Source organism: Serpula lacrymans, assembly GCF_000218685.1.
Source record: "Serpula lacrymans var. lacrymans S7.9 unplaced genomic scaffold SERLAscaffold_4, whole genome shotgun sequence".
Lineage (NCBI taxonomy): Eukaryota > Fungi > Basidiomycota > Agaricomycetes > Boletales > Serpulaceae > Serpula > Serpula lacrymans.
In genome coordinates, this window is record NW_006763293.1 from 2,675,597 (window position 1) to 2,693,780 (window position 18,184).

Below are 18,184 nucleotides of genomic sequence, written 5' to 3' on the forward strand. Positions count from 1 at the left end.
ATACGAGGACACGAGAAAGAGCGTTATAGGGAACTCAAACCTTACAGAGAACAAATAACAGCCTTAGGCTTATGTAAGCCGTGTGTTCACGGTTCGCTAATAATCGTCGAGTTGTCGACTCACACTATGTTGCTATGAAGTGATAAATTGTAAATGAAGAATACATTCCACGCTACTGTTACAGTAATTCGTTACTACAGTTTCACGTCACGGTGATTTTGGAGATTCGGCAGGTTCTGACTCATAGTGTACCAAGCTTCATGTCAATGCAGCGCTCTGAGCCTTTTGTGGTATGGTGGCAGTTATATAAATTATCATGAATCCGCCAGCCCGTTTGTTTCCTGTGAAGAATGAAGGATGTCATGACAAAATACAGGCAGCGCTGTCAGACTAGTGGCTCAGCTGTCATCAATGGGCTCGTTGTTGATTGCCAGTATGATTGCTTGTCTAAGAGGCGCCGTGTGTTATGATGCAGATGCTGGGCGTCTTTCGAGCAATAGAGGATAGAGAGTGGGAATAAGCTCGGAGGATATATCGTGGACGAAGCGCTACTTATAGCTTGACTCGAGCCGGCGTCCTAGTACTGCAGTCGACCGATTAGCGCGGGTTTCAAACCTCATCAAGCTCGGACAAGGTCTATGAAACCAACTTGTCGAATATGGGTGACATTATGTGGGTGTGTGTGGAAAAGGACAATGGAGAAAGTGAAGAAGCGCGTGTGTAGCACGTAAGGTTTCAGCCTCACAGAGAGTAGCTGGAAAAGTACATGGTGTACACGCCATCGCCAGGAGAGCGAAGGAGACTGGAAGGGGCAAAGCGAATACGGCAGCACGCGTTGGACAATGGATGTCAAGGCTGGGAATGACTGGAAGAAGCCGGGATAGAGCAACAATCACGAAATAACACTGCCACTGGACCAATATGGACCCACAAGCAGTTAACGCTTAATAAGTGCCTGGAGAGAAAAGCGGCGTTGGCAGTGACGGAATCGAGTGCTTCCGAGCGTTATGCCTTCATTGTTCGACATATCGAGCGTCGAGGATAGGACTGGGAACGCCATTGTGGTTGATGTGAGTCTGAAACCAGTCCATGAAAGGCTAATTTGGCTTGATCCCATCGATAGGCAGCATTTGGCTAATTTGTCTGAGCCATGATGATGCCCTAGATTGCTAGCGTATCCAATTTCGTATCCTCATGGCGCATCGCTCAAAATCCTATAAAAATCAATCTCTAAGAGCCGGGCATTGGAGGCGGTTAGTAACTCCGACCACCCGACTCCGCAATCTTTGCTGCCATATCCCTCTTGTTTTCGTTCCACGTCGAGCCAGCAATCCTTGGCTGTAGTCCATATCCCAGAGCCCTGTCCTTTATCTTACAAGCGTCTAAAGACATCCCATCTTGTCTCATTTTTCTCTGTCTGCCTCCTCGCATCGCTCTCATACTCGTTGTTTCAGCTGCAGTAGTTCATCGCTTGTTTTTCTGTCGCTTTTTCCTGATCTTTTTTTAAAAAATCCCCTTTGCCCCGTATCGTCGCTTTCCCCCTCTTCTTTCCTGCCCCCTTTCCACACGTAAGGTTTTGCGATTTCACGAGAAAAGAAAGAACCACAAAATTCACCTGTTTTCGACCGCTTTCTAGTCTTTGATCCACATCACGTTTCTGTGGTCAATCCCGTCAACTCTCCCCCTTTGAAACCAAAGTCATCGCTCTCATACTCGCAGACATGTCTCGTCTCGACCATCACGATTATGATTGCCCTCCAGGACTGGGTTATACTCGTACAATCGCTAACTCAGATCGCGACCACTTGAGCAATTACCACCATTCTGTCTCGTCGACCTCGCAGAATAATGCATCGGGCCAGCAAGACAGACGCATGTCCTATGGAATGGGATTCTCCTCGTTCTCACCCGCACACTCGGCACTACCCCGATCGATTGGAATACAGGAGAAGGAATACGGCGGTTTACCAGACGGTTGGCCAGCTGCAACAAACAGACACACACCCGCCAACTCGGGCCCTCAAATTCAACATTTTTCGTCTTCCAACCACCATCGCCCCTCTCCTCCTCCCCCCCACAACGGTACCACCGTCAACGTCGCTAATCCCCCTTACTACAACCCTTCCGACGTCGAGCGCGAGAACTATTTCTTCCGCCAGGTGCTTCAACCCCCTACATCTAATCAGTTCTCTGCATCGACTGCGCACACCCCGCCGGTGAACACTAATTCAAACGCGTTACGCTCTACTTTGTGGTGGGGCGATTTGGAACCTTGGATGGACGAAGAATATGCTAAACAAGTTTGCGGCCTCATGGGTTGGGATCCGGTCAATATCAAAGTCCCGAGTCCTGGCCCTGATCCTGCTAGCGGCCAACAGGCCAACAATCCTGGTTATTGCTTTCTGACGTTCCCTTCACCTTCCCTTGCACAGTCCGTTCTTGCACAAGTCGCTAATAATGGCAGCGGGCAGCCAGTCACTATGCCAAACTCAAGCAAACCGTTTGTTCTAAACTGGGCATCGTCCGTTCCTAACACGCCCATGTCGTCGTCATTCCCTGCAGCTAATGTAGTTATGTCAAGCGCCCAGCAACAATATCCTAGGGAGTACAGCATATTTGTTGGCGATCTAGCCCCTGAAACGTCCAATTCTGACTTGGTCGCTGTGTTTCGTAACCCCGTGCTGGGGCTTCGGAACGATAGAGAGCCCAAGTTCATCCGTCCATTCTTAAGCTGCAAGAGCGCCAAGATAATGTTGGACCCCGTGACCGGTGTATCAAGAGGATATGGATTTGTCAGGTACGGTATATGTTTATCACTGTACACTGATGTGGCGCTCATGTTCCTCGCTGCGTGCATAGGTTCACAGAAGAAGCGGATCAACAGCGCGCCTTGATTGAAATGCATGGACTTTATTGTCTATCTCGTCCAAGTACGTCAGCTCTCGTTCATAGTATCAAATCAGACACTGATTAAAGTTTCAGTGCGCATATCCCCCGCTACAGCGAAATTCAAGCCACCGCCCAGTGCTCCAACGTTGGATCTTCCACAATATCAGTACTCTGGTTCCCATGCTCCTGAGCAGCTCCCAAATCCTGTCACTATTGCTCTCCCATTACCCAATGGAACCCAGGCAAAGAGCGTTTCTGCCCCTATAGCGGCAGCTTCGACTTCAGGAAGCTCGTCTTCTGGCAGTAACACCACGCCTGTCGCTTCTGGTTCTGCATCATCCCTGGCCGGTTCGGGCTCGATCCCTTCCCTTAGCTCCGGTTCGAGTGGCAGCATATCTTCAAACACACTTGCATCAACGTCGTCTGATGAAATGCTCAATATTCCGCCCAGCGTCCTTGCACAAGCTGCGCAGCAGTACTCGAGTACCAATGCTGCTATCAAGGTCGGAGGTGTTACAACAAACCCAGCAGGCGCGACATTTGCGCCTGATGGACAAGATCAGAACGGTGCACCTCGGTACATGATCTCAGAGGAATCTTGGAAACACCACGCACAGGCACGCGCTATCCTTGGCAATTTGATTGGACCTAACGGGGAGCAATTGACATCAACGGATCCGTACAATACTACTGTGTTTGTTGGAGGTCTCTCGCCGCTTATATCCGAAGAGACTTTGAGGACTTTCTTTGCGCCTTTCGGTGACATCCATTATGTACGTCTCTCATTGTCTGCTACAATAGGCATGTCATCTGACGACTGGAATCCTTTGTCAGGTGAAAGTCCCTGTTGGAAAGCACTGTGGTTTTGTGCAGTTCGTACGCAAGGCCGATGCTGAACGGGCTATCGAGAAGATGCAAGGTTTCCCGATTGGTGGAAGTCGAATCCGACTGAGCTGGGGCAGGAGTCAATGTCAGTACTTTGCATATCCGACTATAACCGATAACTGAGACATCTTGTTTTACAGACAAGGCTGCTCAAGCTGCAGCCCAAGCCGCTCAAGCTGCGGCTGTCCAAGCGCAGTTCCAGGCACAAATAGCTGCAACGCCTCTTTCTCAGATGACTCCTGATCAGGCCTTGCAATTATTGCAGAAACTAGGCTTAAGTGGAGCTCCCCCTCAGCATCCTAACGAGACCAACAATGGCGGCTACTCTGACCTCAATATCAGCAATGTCGTCTCTGACGAAAAGTTGCGATCGCTCTTTATGACCTCGCAGCAAACTGATAGTGCCAGTGCGCAATTGTATGACGTGTATTCCAGCGCATTCGGTGGCCGTCCTTCCTCGAATGGAAACACATCCGAGCAACATCCCCAGAGTCGCACCCAGGCTTTATCGAGCTTCTCCCCATTCTCGCCAGACCCCAACCTGTATGCAACTGAAGACAGAAGAAATTCTGAATCGTACTTGCGGTCCGATCTTCTTTCTAAGAATTTCGCCTCCGCATATGGATCATTAGTCGCACAGGGGATCGACATGAAGGCACAGAATGTGATTGGAAATGACAAGACAGTCGGATCCTCTAGCGGATCGCAACGCTATGGGGCATTCCTTGACAATTCTGTTAGGTCATTCGAGGCCAGCCGTGCTGCTCGCCAGGAACCTATCTCTCGACCCAACTCGAGCCAAACGTCATCACAAGGACGTTCTAGTCACTACGACTCGCAGGAAGAGCACGATTCCATTCACGATCTCAATGGGACACTAGCCAGCCTTGATCTGGATCAGCATGGACCATGGAAGTCATCTAAAGAGGGCGCAGACAATGGCGCGGGCAAGATGACCGCGACGAGATCCTCCTCTTAGGCGTGCATCGTTGTCTCATCAACAAATGCTCGAACTTCTTCGGACCGTTATGTTTTATATTTTTCTCTTTCCATTTTGAGGTTTTTGCCTTTGATTCCCCCCTTTTTTTTGTGTGTCGCTGTCTTAATTATTCTTTGCCGCCCAATACGACGGCGAAAACTTCCGTCTCATGAATCACACACTCTAGTATTACTGGATTATCTCTCGGGCTTTGACGTTCTTGATTTATCAGTTACCCCTTGCTCTCGACATGTGCGTTCCTATATAACGTTTTGTCCTGTCTTTTTATTTTATTATCTTTCCTTTTTCTGCTTGTTTTGTCATCCTTTTACATGTGAAACCTCTTTTTTTTTCGTGCCTGTCAGAACTTGGTTCAGAGTCTGCATCATATCGCATAATGTTTGTTACCATCGGTCGTCTTTCTGTCCTCCCTCCAATCTCGATACTACTATAGTATTACCTATCTGAGTCTTTACTTATTTGTTTTCCTTTTTACGTCGTCATGTCAACATCGCAATCGAAAATTGTATGATTTGAAAGAATTTGTAAAACTTTTGGATTACTGTGTTTTTTTCATTTGAGCTCGTAGCTCGATTGATTTGATTTTCATGTTCGGCCTGGTATATATTTAACAACAATGAAATGCAGTTCTCGATCCAATCATTTTATGACTCCAACAAAGGGAACGTGATGACATTGAGGACATATGGGACAGTAGTCGTGAGGCACATTATAAAACTACACTTGCTTCTGGCCTCGAAATCAATGGGCCAGGCAAGACGTACAGAGGAGTAGGTAGCACCGTAAAAGTAGGACAGTAAGACGTACGATGATACTAGCATAAGGGGATGGTATGATACAATCGAGACATCAAGAAAGAAGCACGCGCAAAACGCAACGAGAAGCAGTGAAGGAAAACACAATATCACAGCATAAACGAATCAGTCAGTCGACGAGTCGAGTCGAACAACCTATACTTCTGATACGCTATTCAACAAGCCCATGCGGCCTGCTGGGCCTATGCTCTCACCAGTCTCTTCACGGATAGAGGCACCGACACCAGAGCCAGACGCGTACTGGTTGTTTCCGTTGTTCAGCTGTGAAGCGACATCGCTCTGGAGCTGCATGGGCACGAACACCACCTTGCTGTTCGCTGATTTGGCCATCTGCTGCAGAGCCTCGAGCTGTCGGATTTGCATAGCAGCGGGCGATGCAAGGATATCGGCGGCTTGACGCATGAGCCGGGCGGAGTCGACTTCTGCACGGGCGGCGATGACTTTGGATTCTCCGATACGCTTCTGCTGAGCGGCAGAGGAGAGGGATGCGGATACTTCGGGGCTGAAGATGATATCTTTGATGAGGATACCCTCGATGGCGACACCCCATTTGTCGGCGACGTCTCCTACGATCTCAGCGATCTCGAAAGCGATGGCTTCACGCTCGGTGACTACGCTTTGTACGGCTCGTGCACCGACAACGTGACGGAGGGTCGTCTGGGCACGCTCAATGAGGGCTTGACGCAGGTCGGTGATACCAAAAGCAGCACGATATGGGTTGACAATTTGGAAGTAGATGACAGAGTCACTAAGAAGTGATCATGTAAGTTTGGAGTGTGAGAGAAGTAATGGGACCTCAATAACACACATTTCAACATTAACATTGTCACGAGTGATCACTGTTTGCCTTCCAATCGGGCTGATTTGAATTTTGACGTCGACGACGCGGAGACTTTCAGTGCAGACATTGACTTGTACAAGACCGGGATCCACGGACTTGTAGAACTGACCGAATCGTGAGACGAGACCAACAGAGCCTTGGAGGAAGAGAGTGTGAGGATCGTCTGTGTTGCTCTAGGCTGGAACCAAACTTACCTTGGTGAACATTCCGGAAGGGGTTGGGGAATGGGCAACAGGGGATGGCACCACAGAGACCAACGCAAGCACCCAATGATTGCAAAAGAGAACCATAGACCCCGTGAGTGACCTGGTATACGAATGTCAGGATGAGGACATAAGTATATGAAACGATATACTAACCTCTGAGGTTCCGAGATCTTGTGCGTATGAAGGCTAAACGAGTATCAATACGACATGTTGGGCAGGTCATCAAAGAAGCTCTCACCTGCATTTCACTACGCTTCAAAGGCTGCACATTGATCATGTGCGACTTGCCCTCTGCTGCTGCTCTCCTCGCACCAAGGGCAGGATCGTCTGTGACTTGAGACATAGTGTAAGACGAGATGACCACAGTGCCTAGTCGGATATCTTACCGTGCGGAGAATCATGGTCTACCACGTTTCCACGAGACGATCCGGAACCGCTGGGTGAAGGAACACGATCCTTGCGGTCGACAGCTTGCATTCCGTTGGTTGCCATTGGGAAGAATAAAAGTCAAATAGCTGAACGGTGAACTTTTTAAATGGCAGAGAAAGACGTTCACGAGGGAATCTGGAGAGTCTGAGAACGCTGTTTGCACGGTAGATATATGGCGCGACCACTTCCGCAGCATAGCATTGGTGCACCAGCCGGATCGGCATTGAGTTCAAATCGGGGCGCCCTGTATCTGTATTTACTTCAAGCTCCGCGAGCCACGCAACTTTCCCCGCCTTCGCTGTAATTTTGCATCGGTCTTGCCTGGGGATCAAATCGTAGCAAATGTAACCGCTCGTCATAGACAAAAGGCATCGAATGTGCACTGGACCACTGCAGGATTGAGAGAAACGCTGCAGAGACACAAAATACCCTCTCAATTAGGCGCTTCAAGGCAGTACAAAATTTAGTGTGACATACCTACAGCACAGCACTGCTAATGGCGGTCAGAAACGCATCTTTCTGAAGAGAATGTCACAGCGAATAAAGCGCATATAACTCATAGTCCCGTGCATCTTGGCATATGGTCACCCTGCTGCGGGTGTAGAATCAAAGAATAAAGAATATTCTGACTGCGCTTGACTGACAGGCTGTGTTGCAGTGGCTCCGTGTCTCTCCGTCTGACCTCACAAGAACTGGTGGAGTTGCACATCAGAACGGGGGTTGTAGGTTGGCGAATATCGAATCAGATGTTGTAACCAGAGCACAGTGTAGCAGTTCTAGTCGACGTGTGATGTAGTAAAGAATGGACAACCGAGTTCAAAGTCAGACTACTGTCAGTAACCGACCGCACGTCTCCTTCAATCAAACTACCACCCCAAACGCGACACTCAGGTCAATAACGCGACGCGTTACACCAGTGCTATACAGCACAACATGACGAAATGCTGGCTCATGAAAGCAGAGCCTGACTCGCGTATCCAGAAAGGCAAAGACGTCAAGGTGAGAACCACCACATGCTCTGCATATCGAGATTCAATATAGCGATGTCCTATTCTCGTGCATGCCACTCAGTTTAGCGTGGACGATTTCGAGTCCGTAAAGACGACACCATGGGAAGGTGTCCGCAATTTCGAAGCGAGGAACATCATGAAGCAGATGGTCGTTGGTGACAAAGTAGCTATCTTGCTCGACTTGATTTCTTGCACCATTCAGTGTAACGCGATCCCATGAAGGTTCTTTTCTACCACTCAAACTGCAAAGTCCCAGGTATGACGTATTGCATCTTTACTTTATTTGAATCCTGTCACGGTGCTGATGCTTGGGTTGTCTCGCAAGGCGTCGCAGGTTTTGCAGAGGTTCGTTCCCAATATCGCACCATTTGCTATCATTCTATTCATATCCAACTCAGGTATCAAAAGAAGCATACCCTGATTGTGAGCGCCATTATACTGCACTTTTAAATACTCTTCTCCTGAGAGATTCTTACGAATATAGATACCGCGTGGGACAGGTATGGCCTACCCGCTGTTCAACATAGCCACGACCATCTGACCTTGTCTGACTTGTTCGCACCATATATCATCCGATATTCTTGCTGCATAGTTCACACCCATATTTCGATCCAGTAAGTCACATGCCATCCCGTGTAGCGATCGGGGCCCCCTGGCGTTCTCGGTCGTGGAAGGTTCATATGACCAAATTAACGATCGCAGAAAACGAAACAAGATGATCCAAAGTGGTTCATGGTCGAGGTCACCTTCGTCGCCCGGGCGAAACACCTTGTTCCTCTTGCACTCTTGAAGCATATAGCTGCTCTTGCGAGCGGAGAAGCACCCAGTGAGGTGGACTATATAGGGGCAGATGGCGTCAAGGCTGTCAAAAGTAAGCGGTCTTTGAACCTGTACCAATAGAATCATTATTGATTTGTTCAGATATGGCTCTTGTCAATCGAGGCCGTCTGAGCGTACAGAGTGTTGACGAGAAGACGTTTGAAGTTGTCCAGACACTCGCGGAGAAAGGCGGCTGGGACGACATGGGGCTTGGGAAGAAAAAGTCAAGCCCGGCGAGTACCAAGCCAGCGAAGAAGCCCGTTCAAAACAAACGGAAAAAAGCGAAAGCAAAAGCAGAAACACCAAGTGAAGATGAAGACGAAAGCGATGACCAAGTTGAGGCGCAGAGTGCTCCGAGCTCGGAAGATGAGCAAAGACAAGGTGTTGGCAGAGCCAAGGCGCGGAGAGCAAGGCAAAAAGTAAGTTTGCAAGGAGAGAGTGGAGAAGGAAGTCGAAAAAGGAAGAGAAATCAGCTGGATGAAAAAGACGGCGAGTCTGAGGCTGTCCCTCGGCGCCGATCTGTACGGACCAAAAAGTAAACTGTCTTGTTCGGTGATACAAGTCCTTTAAACATTCCGTTCACAATGTAGCAACGGCGTACATTAAACGGCAAGTTCACGTGACATATTTTGGACAGCGGGTGACATTCGAGATCACGCAGCAGACTTGCTGTTCGGGAGGAGCACGGATGCTGGGCCTGACCGATGCTGGATATGCGCCAATCGTAAAGCGAGCAAAGAGGAAACTATCCATACAAAGGGGTATACATTAACGGGCTGCGTAGCGCTACATGTCGAGTGAGTAAATTAAAAGCCGTAAGTAGGACTCAGGGGGAGGGTAAAACAATCGTGTTACGGATGGAGTCGGAGGCTTTCCAACTGCAAATTCAGTCCCATATTATCCTTGCAGGAGAGTACCAAACTCCCGGCCGATGTGATATTGGCCATTCGAGCGCGCAAGAGCGCCAAGCATGCGGTTAGGGGTGGACGTACTAGAGATTGTGCATCCAAGGAGTTCGCTTCCAGCAAACAAACTAGACTTCGCTCGATTGTGACGCCTTCTATATACAAACAATCTCCACAAATTATTAGTCGAGAAAATGAAAACCCCACAAAAACACTTACGAAGTTGATCGCTGATGTCATTGTAGCGCGACACGGGCGATGTTTGGTCACCGCACACATCATTCCTACCGCCATGTGCCCCGAGACGTAGAGCCTCAGCAGTAACACGCTTGCAAGTTTCTCCGTGCCTCAAGAATTGTTGAATTAAGGGCGGAAGTTCCCGAGCAAGCTATGAATGTTTCACGCATTATAAATGGGGCTGGTATAGTTGGATGATAGCAAAAGCCATCTCACAGGGTCTGTTGCAAGTTCATCCAGAAATTGAAGCCTCCTTTCTGTTTCGAAGCGGATGCGTTGGTCAGCGATATCGGATTCCGCAGCCTCTAGTTCTTTCTCGCGAGAGCCTAGGGCAATCTAGAAAGTCGTGAGCATGAATCTGGAGCCAGTGAGCGGTGGAACTACGCACGGAGGCTTTTGATTTGGCATCGTACAGGGAGGCGTCCAATTCGGAAGCCATGTATGACCATGCGTGCAGTTGTGCCGCCACCTGAAGTGGATCTGACGCGGTTGATGGTAGTTCTTGTTTTTTCGTAACAGTAACGGTTGAGGCCTTTTAGCAACGCCATCAGCGCCCTTTGGAGGTGGATGAAAACAAAGGAAGAGACAAACTGAAGATCGTGATGCACTGACACTTGAAGATGCACCCGTGGACGCATTCACAGGCTTGCTCACCACCCTGCGTGTTGGATCGGCTCCCGCAGAAGATGGGGCAGCTCCAAGAGCGCTCGTTGCGGGCTTCTTCGATGTGCTGATGCTGGATACATTCTGTGATTTTTTGAGAGAAGAAGAAGCAGGATTTCTGGTATTGGTAGACTTGTTATCTTGCACAGGGATAGAAGACTTGGTATGGTTCCGCGAAGATGCGGTCGTCGCGGTCAGATATCTAGACGAAACGACGCGTCCTGTGTTCCCTCGTCAGCATGATAATATCACTGCAAAAGAAAAGCAAGATACCACGGACTGGAGCTTGCTTTGCTGAAGGTGGATCTTTGGCTGGTTGCATGCGCCAATGTCACTTTACCGGAAAAGGTATGTTTCTAACAAGAGAGAAATTCCAGCTCCGAGGGCTGTTATTTTCCCACAGGCCATCCGCCGCACACTCACCCATAAACGCGTGTAACGCCCGCTGAGGCCAGCAGCGAGCGCTACACTGCGCACCCACCCATTCCCATCGCCCTCCACAGCGAGCACGCATATCTCAATCATGTCTTTCTTGTTTTCCCTAGTTAAACCCTTGGCTTACTTATCGCTTCCTGTTCTTTTGCTTCGCTCTTTTGCTCAAACGTCGCCTGTGGGTCGATATTACTACAAGCTTGGGTTGTACCTCGGCAGTCTGGTGGTGGTATCAACATGGGGCGTGGTCATTGCAGTGGGGATGACTTTGATAGGACGGAGACAGGATGTTAACTTCATTGTGGCCAGATGTTTCTACGCAGTCGCGAGTAGAGCATTGGATATACAAATAGATGTCGAGGGCAAGGAGCACCTGCAGTCACGACCAGCTGTGCTGGTAGGCAATCACCAGAGCATGCTTGATATTCTCTTTCTCGGAAGGTCAGACTCATCCTCACACGCTTGATACCAAAAACTGACGAGTGCATCACACTGCGATCTTCTCATTGCGATACGTAGGATATTCCCGCATCAGGCGTCGATCATGGCAAAGAAGGAGCTGCAATGGTCACCGTTAGGCCCGTGGATGTTCATGTCAGGTGCCGTCTTTGTCGATCGCGGCAATGGCTCAGCAGCTAGGCAATCGCTGGTAGCTGCAGGCGAGACGATGAAGTCGCAGGGCATGTCGTTGTGGATGTACCCGGAAGGAACTCGACATAGCCAAGAAGAGCCAACGCTGCTACCCTTCAAGAAAGGCGCCTTCCATCTCGCTGTCCAGGCTGGCATACCCATTACCCCGGTCGTTTGCGAGAACTACTGGAGAATCTATCACAAGGGCTGCTTCGAAAGCAGTCGACTCAAGATCCGAGGTCAGTCTATAAAATTTTATTCGCCGTCGTGTACAAAGTGACTAAAGCGTGCTTGACAGTTCTCCCACCTATACCGACGTCAGGGCTCACTATGGAGGACGTGACGGAGCTAGCAGCTCGTGTCAGAGATCAGATGCTCGCGGCGTTACGTGAAATATCTATTGATGTGTCGTCGGGCGTCCAGCAGGATGAATCGGCTGACCAGACCGGAACTAGTAGTGATTTGCCTGCTGTTGAGCAGCCGGAAAGTGGACCGAGCACCGTGGCAGAGGGGGTGTCTGGAGTGGCCGACTCGCCAATAGTAAGCGAAGAGCGCGATGAGGAAGCGAAGACTAATACCCCACAATTCGGAGACGCTCGCAGCCTAAGGAAAGAGGGGAGTGAACATGGAACGGAGACGGACGAAGATGAGGGCATGGTGTTAGTTGGGCGGCCAAAGTGAAATTGAGCGGAAAGTGAGGACAATTGATACCATTATTTGGTTGGATGTGTAGATAGTGATTAATGGGTGGGTTGTAGACGCCAATCAAATGGAGAAATGTAGCTGTTCCCCGCAATCGAAACGTGCACGACGGGCTATCAGATAATTGGCGGATCAAAGAGAGCGGAATCAGTAGAGTAATTTTGGCAGCGAGCTGATGCTAAAATTCTAAAGCAGCTTGACACATGCGTCGCTCCATTCGCTCCGCAGAATACAGCCAGAAATAATGATATGTTATCCAGAGGTGTAAGCTGGTGGAGCTAAAAGAGGCTAAAGGATGGCTACGGTCTCGGTCCATTGTATCACACGTGCAGGTGTTCTAGGATGTGATTTTGAATTTTCGTAAACGTTCCTTGGAGATGTTGAGAATCGCTGAGTCAATGGCCCGCTTATGTTTCGCAGAAGCTTTGCTCTCTTATCCGGTCTCCATTTCTCAGCCACTCGGCACGACCGTATAAAAACCTGTCAATGCCCCGTCCGACATTCCCCTCATCTCTCCCCGCCTTTATCCACATTTTCTCATCCCCCCTCTTCTCGTCAGCCATGTCTTCAAGAGCTTTGCCAGGTATCCTTGTTGCTTTTCTTTTTCAAAATATTTGGTATTCATCCTATCTTCAGATTGCTGGGGTCATCGTGGTGTGAGTAATCCTGGGCAAACGCCCAACCCCTCGTAGCCCATTAACCGGGGGCACCTTTTCTCGCAGGCTTCATCAGTATTCCCCGAAAACACGCTCGCAAGCTTTGAAGCTGCCATCCGGGATGGAGCAGAAGGCATCGAGAGCGGTATTTGACAATGTTGGCGTTTGTACTTTCCGTAACCTTAGTCGCCAGACGTCCATGTATCGCTGGATGATATCGTCCTCATGTTTCACGATCCCGGTAAGACCCTTCCGGTTCTACGACGTGCTCGCAGCGTTCGTTTTCTGACTATGCTTTCTTCCAGCTTTGGGCAGAACCACAGATTCGACAGGGTTGATCCGAGAGCGTACATGGCACGGCAAAGACGGAATGGAGCACGTCCGGACTGTCAAAGAACCCAAACAAGCAATACCGACATTTGCGGAAACCGTCACGCTCCTCATGAAGGTAAGCCATCCCCCTCTCCGTTCCCGTGCGCTCACCATATACCCCTCTTTTCCATGATATTAGCCCGAGAACCAGCACGTCAAGTTTAATGTTGACGTCAAGGTTCAAAACGATCCTGATCGTTTGTTTTCTCTTATGCATGATATTATCTCGACCCAGGAGGACTGGGAAACGAAGCTTGCACCACGGATCCTCCTCGGACTTTGGCATCCGCGGTTCTTGGCTTTTGCCAAAAACCGTCTACCGTACTGTCGCCGTTCGCATATTGGCAACAGTATCCAGCTTGCGCGCCAGTATTTTTGGGATGACGTGGAAGTTTTTTCGATGTCCTTCGCTGCGCTGACCACGGCGGAAGGTCAAAAGTGGGTTGTCCGTTATCCAGTTTCTGGGTGTGAACTAATCATGATGTCAGGTTCCGGAGTGACTGTAAGGCGGCTGGAAAGAAGGTTATGGTGTGGACGGTCAATGATCCAGAACATATGATGGAAGTGGGTACAACTATTTATACCCGGCGTCTCGAATACTTACCGTAGGCAAAGGCCGTCCGATGGGGCGTTGACGTTATTCTCACCGATTTCACGAGAAGATGGTTGGGATTGCGTGCCGCTCTCCAAGGTGATTGGATGACCCTTTTGATGCTTCCGTGTGATATGCTCACCGCTATCGCTATCTAGTGGACTATGACGACATGATCACTCGCTACGGGCGTATTTTCTTGTGGACGACTTGGAAGTTTTACAGTCCTTGTGTCAGTGCGGCGACGAAGGCGAACCAGTTGTATTTGGAGAGTGTTGCTGGTCCATTTGCGGACTTTGGCAATGTAGCACCAATAGAGGTGATGCATGCCTGAAGCGGAGGAACAGGAACCACCATTATTTGAGCGCTGGGGAAGCTTTTTTATCACATCCCTGATACCTAGATCATTTTCTGCCGTAGACGATTTTCCTAATTGTGCATTGTGTTTTTATATCCATTAAATATTGCGCCTTGCTGTTCTTGAATCATACACTGATATTTTTCTCTCTCTGGGTCTTATGTCTTATGTTGCAATGAATGACTATTTTTCTGTGATGGAATGATATGATATCGGACCGCGTGGAAGAGAGCATGTGGCGCAGGCTCAGCTGGTCGCACTTGCTTCTTGCTTTTGCACTGCGATCTCTTCCTTGTCTATAACTGTTACCTTTCTCAGGCGGTTCCGCCGTTGACTCGAGCGCTATCGCGCCTTTTATCCACCAATTACCCAAATCATGAATTACGCTCATTATCATCCCCGTCGCACTCACAGAAAACGCTTTTCTGCACTCACACTTTCTTCAGACACAATACAGACTCTTCCTGAGTATTCTTTTCCTGCCTCCAGTGCGTGGAGCACCCGACAGCCGTCTTCTGCAACCACCGAGGACCCACCGTCGGACAGGCCACCAGACTATCCAGACAGTGCAGAGGAAGGCGACGCAGACACAGACGAAAGCGAGGCAAACGTCCTTTACGTGCCGCAAGCACATTCCTCCTCGCTCCAAGCTTCGCCAAAGCGTGCTCGACGGCTTCATTCCCGCAAAAAGGCACACTCCGTGTCTGATCCATATCTCGACTCGTTACTGGAACGCAGCGTGCATGCCCTCGAGATGTCCAATGCGTTACTCCAGACCTCTATATCTACGCAGTCCAGCTTATCTACCATCCTCGATCCAGAAAATGCGACCGAACGTCTACTTGAGACCCATGCTTTGAGAATAAAGGGAAACAGGAGCGTGCATGAGAATTGGATGGATGATCTGGAGGAGATATCTGAAGGTGTCGAGGGGCTGTTCCGGGACGGAGAACAGGCAGGGAATGATGAAAATGCCAATGCTGTTAGCCGGAGTCTTCCTACCTCCACCATGTCAGACCTGAGTCATAGGAGGAGACGGTCCTTGGACCTTCGTAAAGCCATGTACGAGGCTCCTCAACTGCAACTCTCTCGTTTAGACCGCACCGACCTCATAGCTCCTGCCCCTCGAGCCGTGACTCTTTACGTCGCATCTACAACCGATCCCGAGCTGATCACGTTGCCCTCTACCCTAGGATTACGTGCTTCTGCGTCTTCGCATTCCTCAGAGGGGTTGTCACGAAGGATGTCAGCCGCTTCTTCCCAACAGGACTTGAGGTCTTCGCAATCACTCCCCCATCTCTCAGGTCAAGCCTCTGACCATACTACGCCAGCGTACAATCTCTTATCGACGCTTGCAAAACGTTCAGGGTCTGCGACGCCTCCTCCTCTTGCTATGGCCTCTCCTCGTGGGTTCTCATTCAGGCCAAGACGTGGTTCGAACAGCACGACCAGCACTGAGCGAGGGTCGAAGTTCTCGAGGTCGCCTCCCACACTTCGCATGCCACAATCATCCCCAGATGGTAGCAGCTTGTCCAGAAGATCCCGTTCAGTGACTCCAAAACCATTAACCTCTCCCACGATACCCCGCCAAATGACACCTCCTATCGAAGAACTGTCAGCCTCTTCTTCCGATTCTACCTCTTCGTCAGGCCATCCCACTGGTTATCGCACCGTGCAATCGCTACGAAAAATACTTGATGAGCAGCCTTCTTCTCTCTCACTACCCAATTCGGCGAGTAGTAAAGGCAAACCTAAGCACCTCCGTGCCCCTTCTTTCTTTCCCCGTTCGCCTCCCCCTGCTCCATCTTCTGGCACGTCAACTGCCACAGCATCTGTATCACGGCTCTTTACCAAAAGTCGACATTCATCTTCTACACGTCCACCCTCACCGCCAGCTCATTCTTCTCTGAAAGTGAGATCGGTCCCCCCCACTCCTGCGCCATCACCCACGGCATTGAGTCTTCCAGAGATATTTGGAAACGGTGTCGCCAAAGCATTGGGTAGTACACCGTCCTCTGGTGTATCGACTCCAAAACGAATCAGTTTCGCAGAGCTTCCTGAATCATATGCCAAGTCAAGGCCAGAGGGTGCTCCCTCTAAATTCAGCGATAAGAAGGCGCGTAGCAAGAGTAGAAAGAGTAAAGGCAAGAGAAAGGGGGACCGTCATCAGGAGAACGAATCGTCTGATTCGGGCAGTTGGTTCTCCGGTTGGCTTTTGGGAGGGGCTGCGACGGGCATGACTGTATCAAAACAGGAAGATCGGATAGCGAGGAGTTGGGGGAATCGACCAGGATTCGGGACGCTGGATGACTGGGCGGTCTAGCCTGGTTTGGGAGTTTTCTATTGTTAGCTTGCTGCTGGATAACTTATAACTTTGGTTGGTTGTTCTATACATCTAGCCTCGGTGGAGGATATCTATTGTTTTTATATCTACTACTACTGTTGATCACGACTCGTTACGACTTTGTCTCGTTGTTTCTAACATTCATTCACTTGACTCGTGCTACTTTGGATTTGCTGGCTCATCTACTTGGACTGATGCTCATATATACTCACCACTACTGTCTCAATACTGTTCATGGCGTGTATCACGACTCTATTCTCGAGCTTGACTGGTGTTTTTATATATCACTCACTTTATATATCACTTGATTTTCTGACTGCTTATACTTAGTGAATAAGGCATAAAGGCATAATTGGCATAGGTATATAGAACATACAACGAAACAAAATTACATGCATATACAACGACAGCAAACATTCTCTGGTGTGACTGGTTCCCTGAATCGCTACAAGAGGAACAGCCCAAAGATGACGACGAGGCCACCAACAACGCCAGCAAAAGCCAGATGAAAAAACCCCACCGGCGCCCACGCTTCCTCCTTCGTCACCAACATACCCGGCATCTTGCTCCGTTGCAGATCCAGTATGTGCTTCACCGCAAACTCGTCGCTGCCCACGACGACCCAGCACGAATGGTGACCGTCGAGCTCGGGCACGGCGCGTCCCATCTCGTCGTGCGAAGGGGCCTGTGCGAACCCGATGTGCACGCCTTCGCGTCGGGCGACTTGGCGTATGAGGGGGACCTCGGCTCGTGGGCTGGAAAAGACGGCGGCGAGGGGTATGCTGTTCCCGAGTACGTCGTCGAGCGGAGACTCGTACAGCTGCGGCGACGGCGAGCGCTCACCATCACCTGCATAATACGGAGGAGACCCTTCGCCATCGTAGCCGATTTGAGGGTTCATGCGGTGCACAGGCAAGTTCTCCTTCTCGCTGCTGCCATTCGTTTCTGTCAGGGGTTCTGTCGGGACGAGAGAGTGCTCGTCGCTCGGGGTGCGGCCTAGCGGCTTGCGCGCGGGGGACATCCAGTTTGGATTGCGCCAGTGCCATCTGTTGCCTTCTGGGAGCTGGAACCCGGGTGAGGGGCCGCGTGAGCCGTGGGGTGAGGCGGGTGGGGATGGGAGCGAGGCTGACGGGACTGAGGGGGAATGGGACCACATGCGATCTTCTGGGTCGGGCGACAGAGAGGGCGTGGGGCAGAGAACGGTGCCGCCTCTGCGCCTGTGTCCTGCCATGAGCATACCGCACTTTGTGCACTGCGGTCGTTTTCTCGGGTTCGCTAACATCGGTGGTCGATTGAACGGGTTTGTTCTGCGTGCATTGTAGAGTAAAGTCAGTTAGAAAACACATAACTGAGTAGGTTATTTGAAGAGGAAAGAAGGGTGGACACTCACCGGCTGCTA

At 50.0% G+C, this 18,184-nt stretch overlaps 8 protein-coding genes across 8 annotated transcripts; 5 read left to right on the forward strand and 3 right to left on the reverse strand.

Moving 5' to 3' along the window:
• Positions 1 to 1,721: 1,721 nt before the first annotated feature.
• On the forward strand, positions 1,722 to 5,354 carry SERLADRAFT_414166 (uncharacterized protein; the record flags this gene model as incomplete). The annotated part of the gene is made up of 5 exons (XM_007316001.1): positions 1,722 to 2,797; positions 2,860 to 2,930; positions 2,983 to 3,662; positions 3,724 to 3,859; positions 3,915 to 5,354. 5 exons carry the CDS (start codon positions 1,722 to 1,724, stop codon positions 4,751 to 4,753), a joined length of 2,802 nt encoding a protein of 933 aa, XP_007316063.1.
• A 78-nt stretch (positions 5,355 to 5,432) lies between these two features.
• Positions 5,433 to 7,202, reverse strand: SERLADRAFT_383832 (uncharacterized protein; the record flags this gene model as incomplete). Its single annotated transcript, XM_007316002.1, has 6 exons — positions 5,433 to 6,337; positions 6,398 to 6,566; positions 6,625 to 6,736; positions 6,790 to 6,822; positions 6,875 to 6,969; positions 7,023 to 7,202. 6 exons carry the CDS (start codon positions 7,126 to 7,128, stop codon positions 5,725 to 5,727), a joined length of 1,128 nt encoding a protein of 375 aa, XP_007316064.1.
• A 993-nt stretch (positions 7,203 to 8,195) lies between these two features.
• Positions 8,196 to 9,753, forward strand: SERLADRAFT_462319 (uncharacterized protein; the record flags this gene model as incomplete). Its single annotated transcript, XM_007316003.1, has 7 exons — positions 8,196 to 8,331; positions 8,401 to 8,420; positions 8,474 to 8,498; positions 8,560 to 8,575; positions 8,668 to 8,689; positions 8,778 to 8,946; positions 8,997 to 9,753. The coding sequence occupies 7 exons, from the start codon at positions 8,292 to 8,294 to the stop codon at positions 9,431 to 9,433; spliced, it is 729 nt and encodes a 242-aa protein (XP_007316065.1).
• A 1,367-nt stretch (positions 9,754 to 11,120) lies between these two features.
• SERLADRAFT_462327 (uncharacterized protein) lies at positions 11,121 to 12,782 on the forward strand (the record flags this gene model as incomplete). Its single annotated transcript, XM_007316004.1, has 4 exons — positions 11,121 to 11,572; positions 11,651 to 12,000; positions 12,060 to 12,455; positions 12,520 to 12,782. The coding sequence occupies 3 exons, from the start codon at positions 11,223 to 11,225 to the stop codon at positions 12,440 to 12,442; spliced, it is 1,083 nt and encodes a 360-aa protein (XP_007316066.1).
• A 190-nt stretch (positions 12,783 to 12,972) lies between these two features.
• Positions 12,973 to 14,646, forward strand: SERLADRAFT_462331 (uncharacterized protein; the record flags this gene model as incomplete). The annotated part of the gene is made up of 9 exons (XM_007316005.1): positions 12,973 to 13,046; positions 13,100 to 13,119; positions 13,186 to 13,264; positions 13,313 to 13,360; positions 13,425 to 13,567; positions 13,631 to 13,929; positions 13,980 to 14,055; positions 14,107 to 14,182; positions 14,242 to 14,646. The coding sequence occupies 9 exons, from the start codon at positions 13,025 to 13,027 to the stop codon at positions 14,415 to 14,417; spliced, it is 939 nt and encodes a 312-aa protein (XP_007316067.1).
• Positions 14,647 to 14,703: 57 nt separating this feature from the next.
• Positions 14,704 to 15,523, reverse strand: SERLADRAFT_462334 (uncharacterized protein; the record flags this gene model as incomplete). The annotated part of the gene is made up of 1 exon (XM_007316006.1): positions 14,704 to 15,523. One exon carries the CDS (start codon positions 15,450 to 15,452, stop codon positions 15,117 to 15,119), a length of 336 nt encoding a protein of 111 aa, XP_007316068.1.
• A 336-nt stretch (positions 15,524 to 15,859) lies between these two features.
• On the forward strand, positions 15,860 to 17,108 carry SERLADRAFT_462335 (uncharacterized protein; the record flags this gene model as incomplete). Its single annotated transcript, XM_007316007.1, has 1 exon — positions 15,860 to 17,108. The coding sequence occupies one exon, from the start codon at positions 15,940 to 15,942 to the stop codon at positions 16,762 to 16,764; it is 825 nt and encodes a 274-aa protein (XP_007316069.1).
• Positions 17,109 to 17,230: 122 nt separating this feature from the next.
• SERLADRAFT_435753 (uncharacterized protein) lies at positions 17,231 to 18,067 on the reverse strand (the record flags this gene model as incomplete). The annotated part of the gene is made up of 1 exon (XM_007316008.1): positions 17,231 to 18,067. One exon carries the CDS (start codon positions 18,065 to 18,067, stop codon positions 17,231 to 17,233), a length of 837 nt encoding a protein of 278 aa, XP_007316070.1.
• Positions 18,068 to 18,184: the final 117 nt, after the last annotated feature.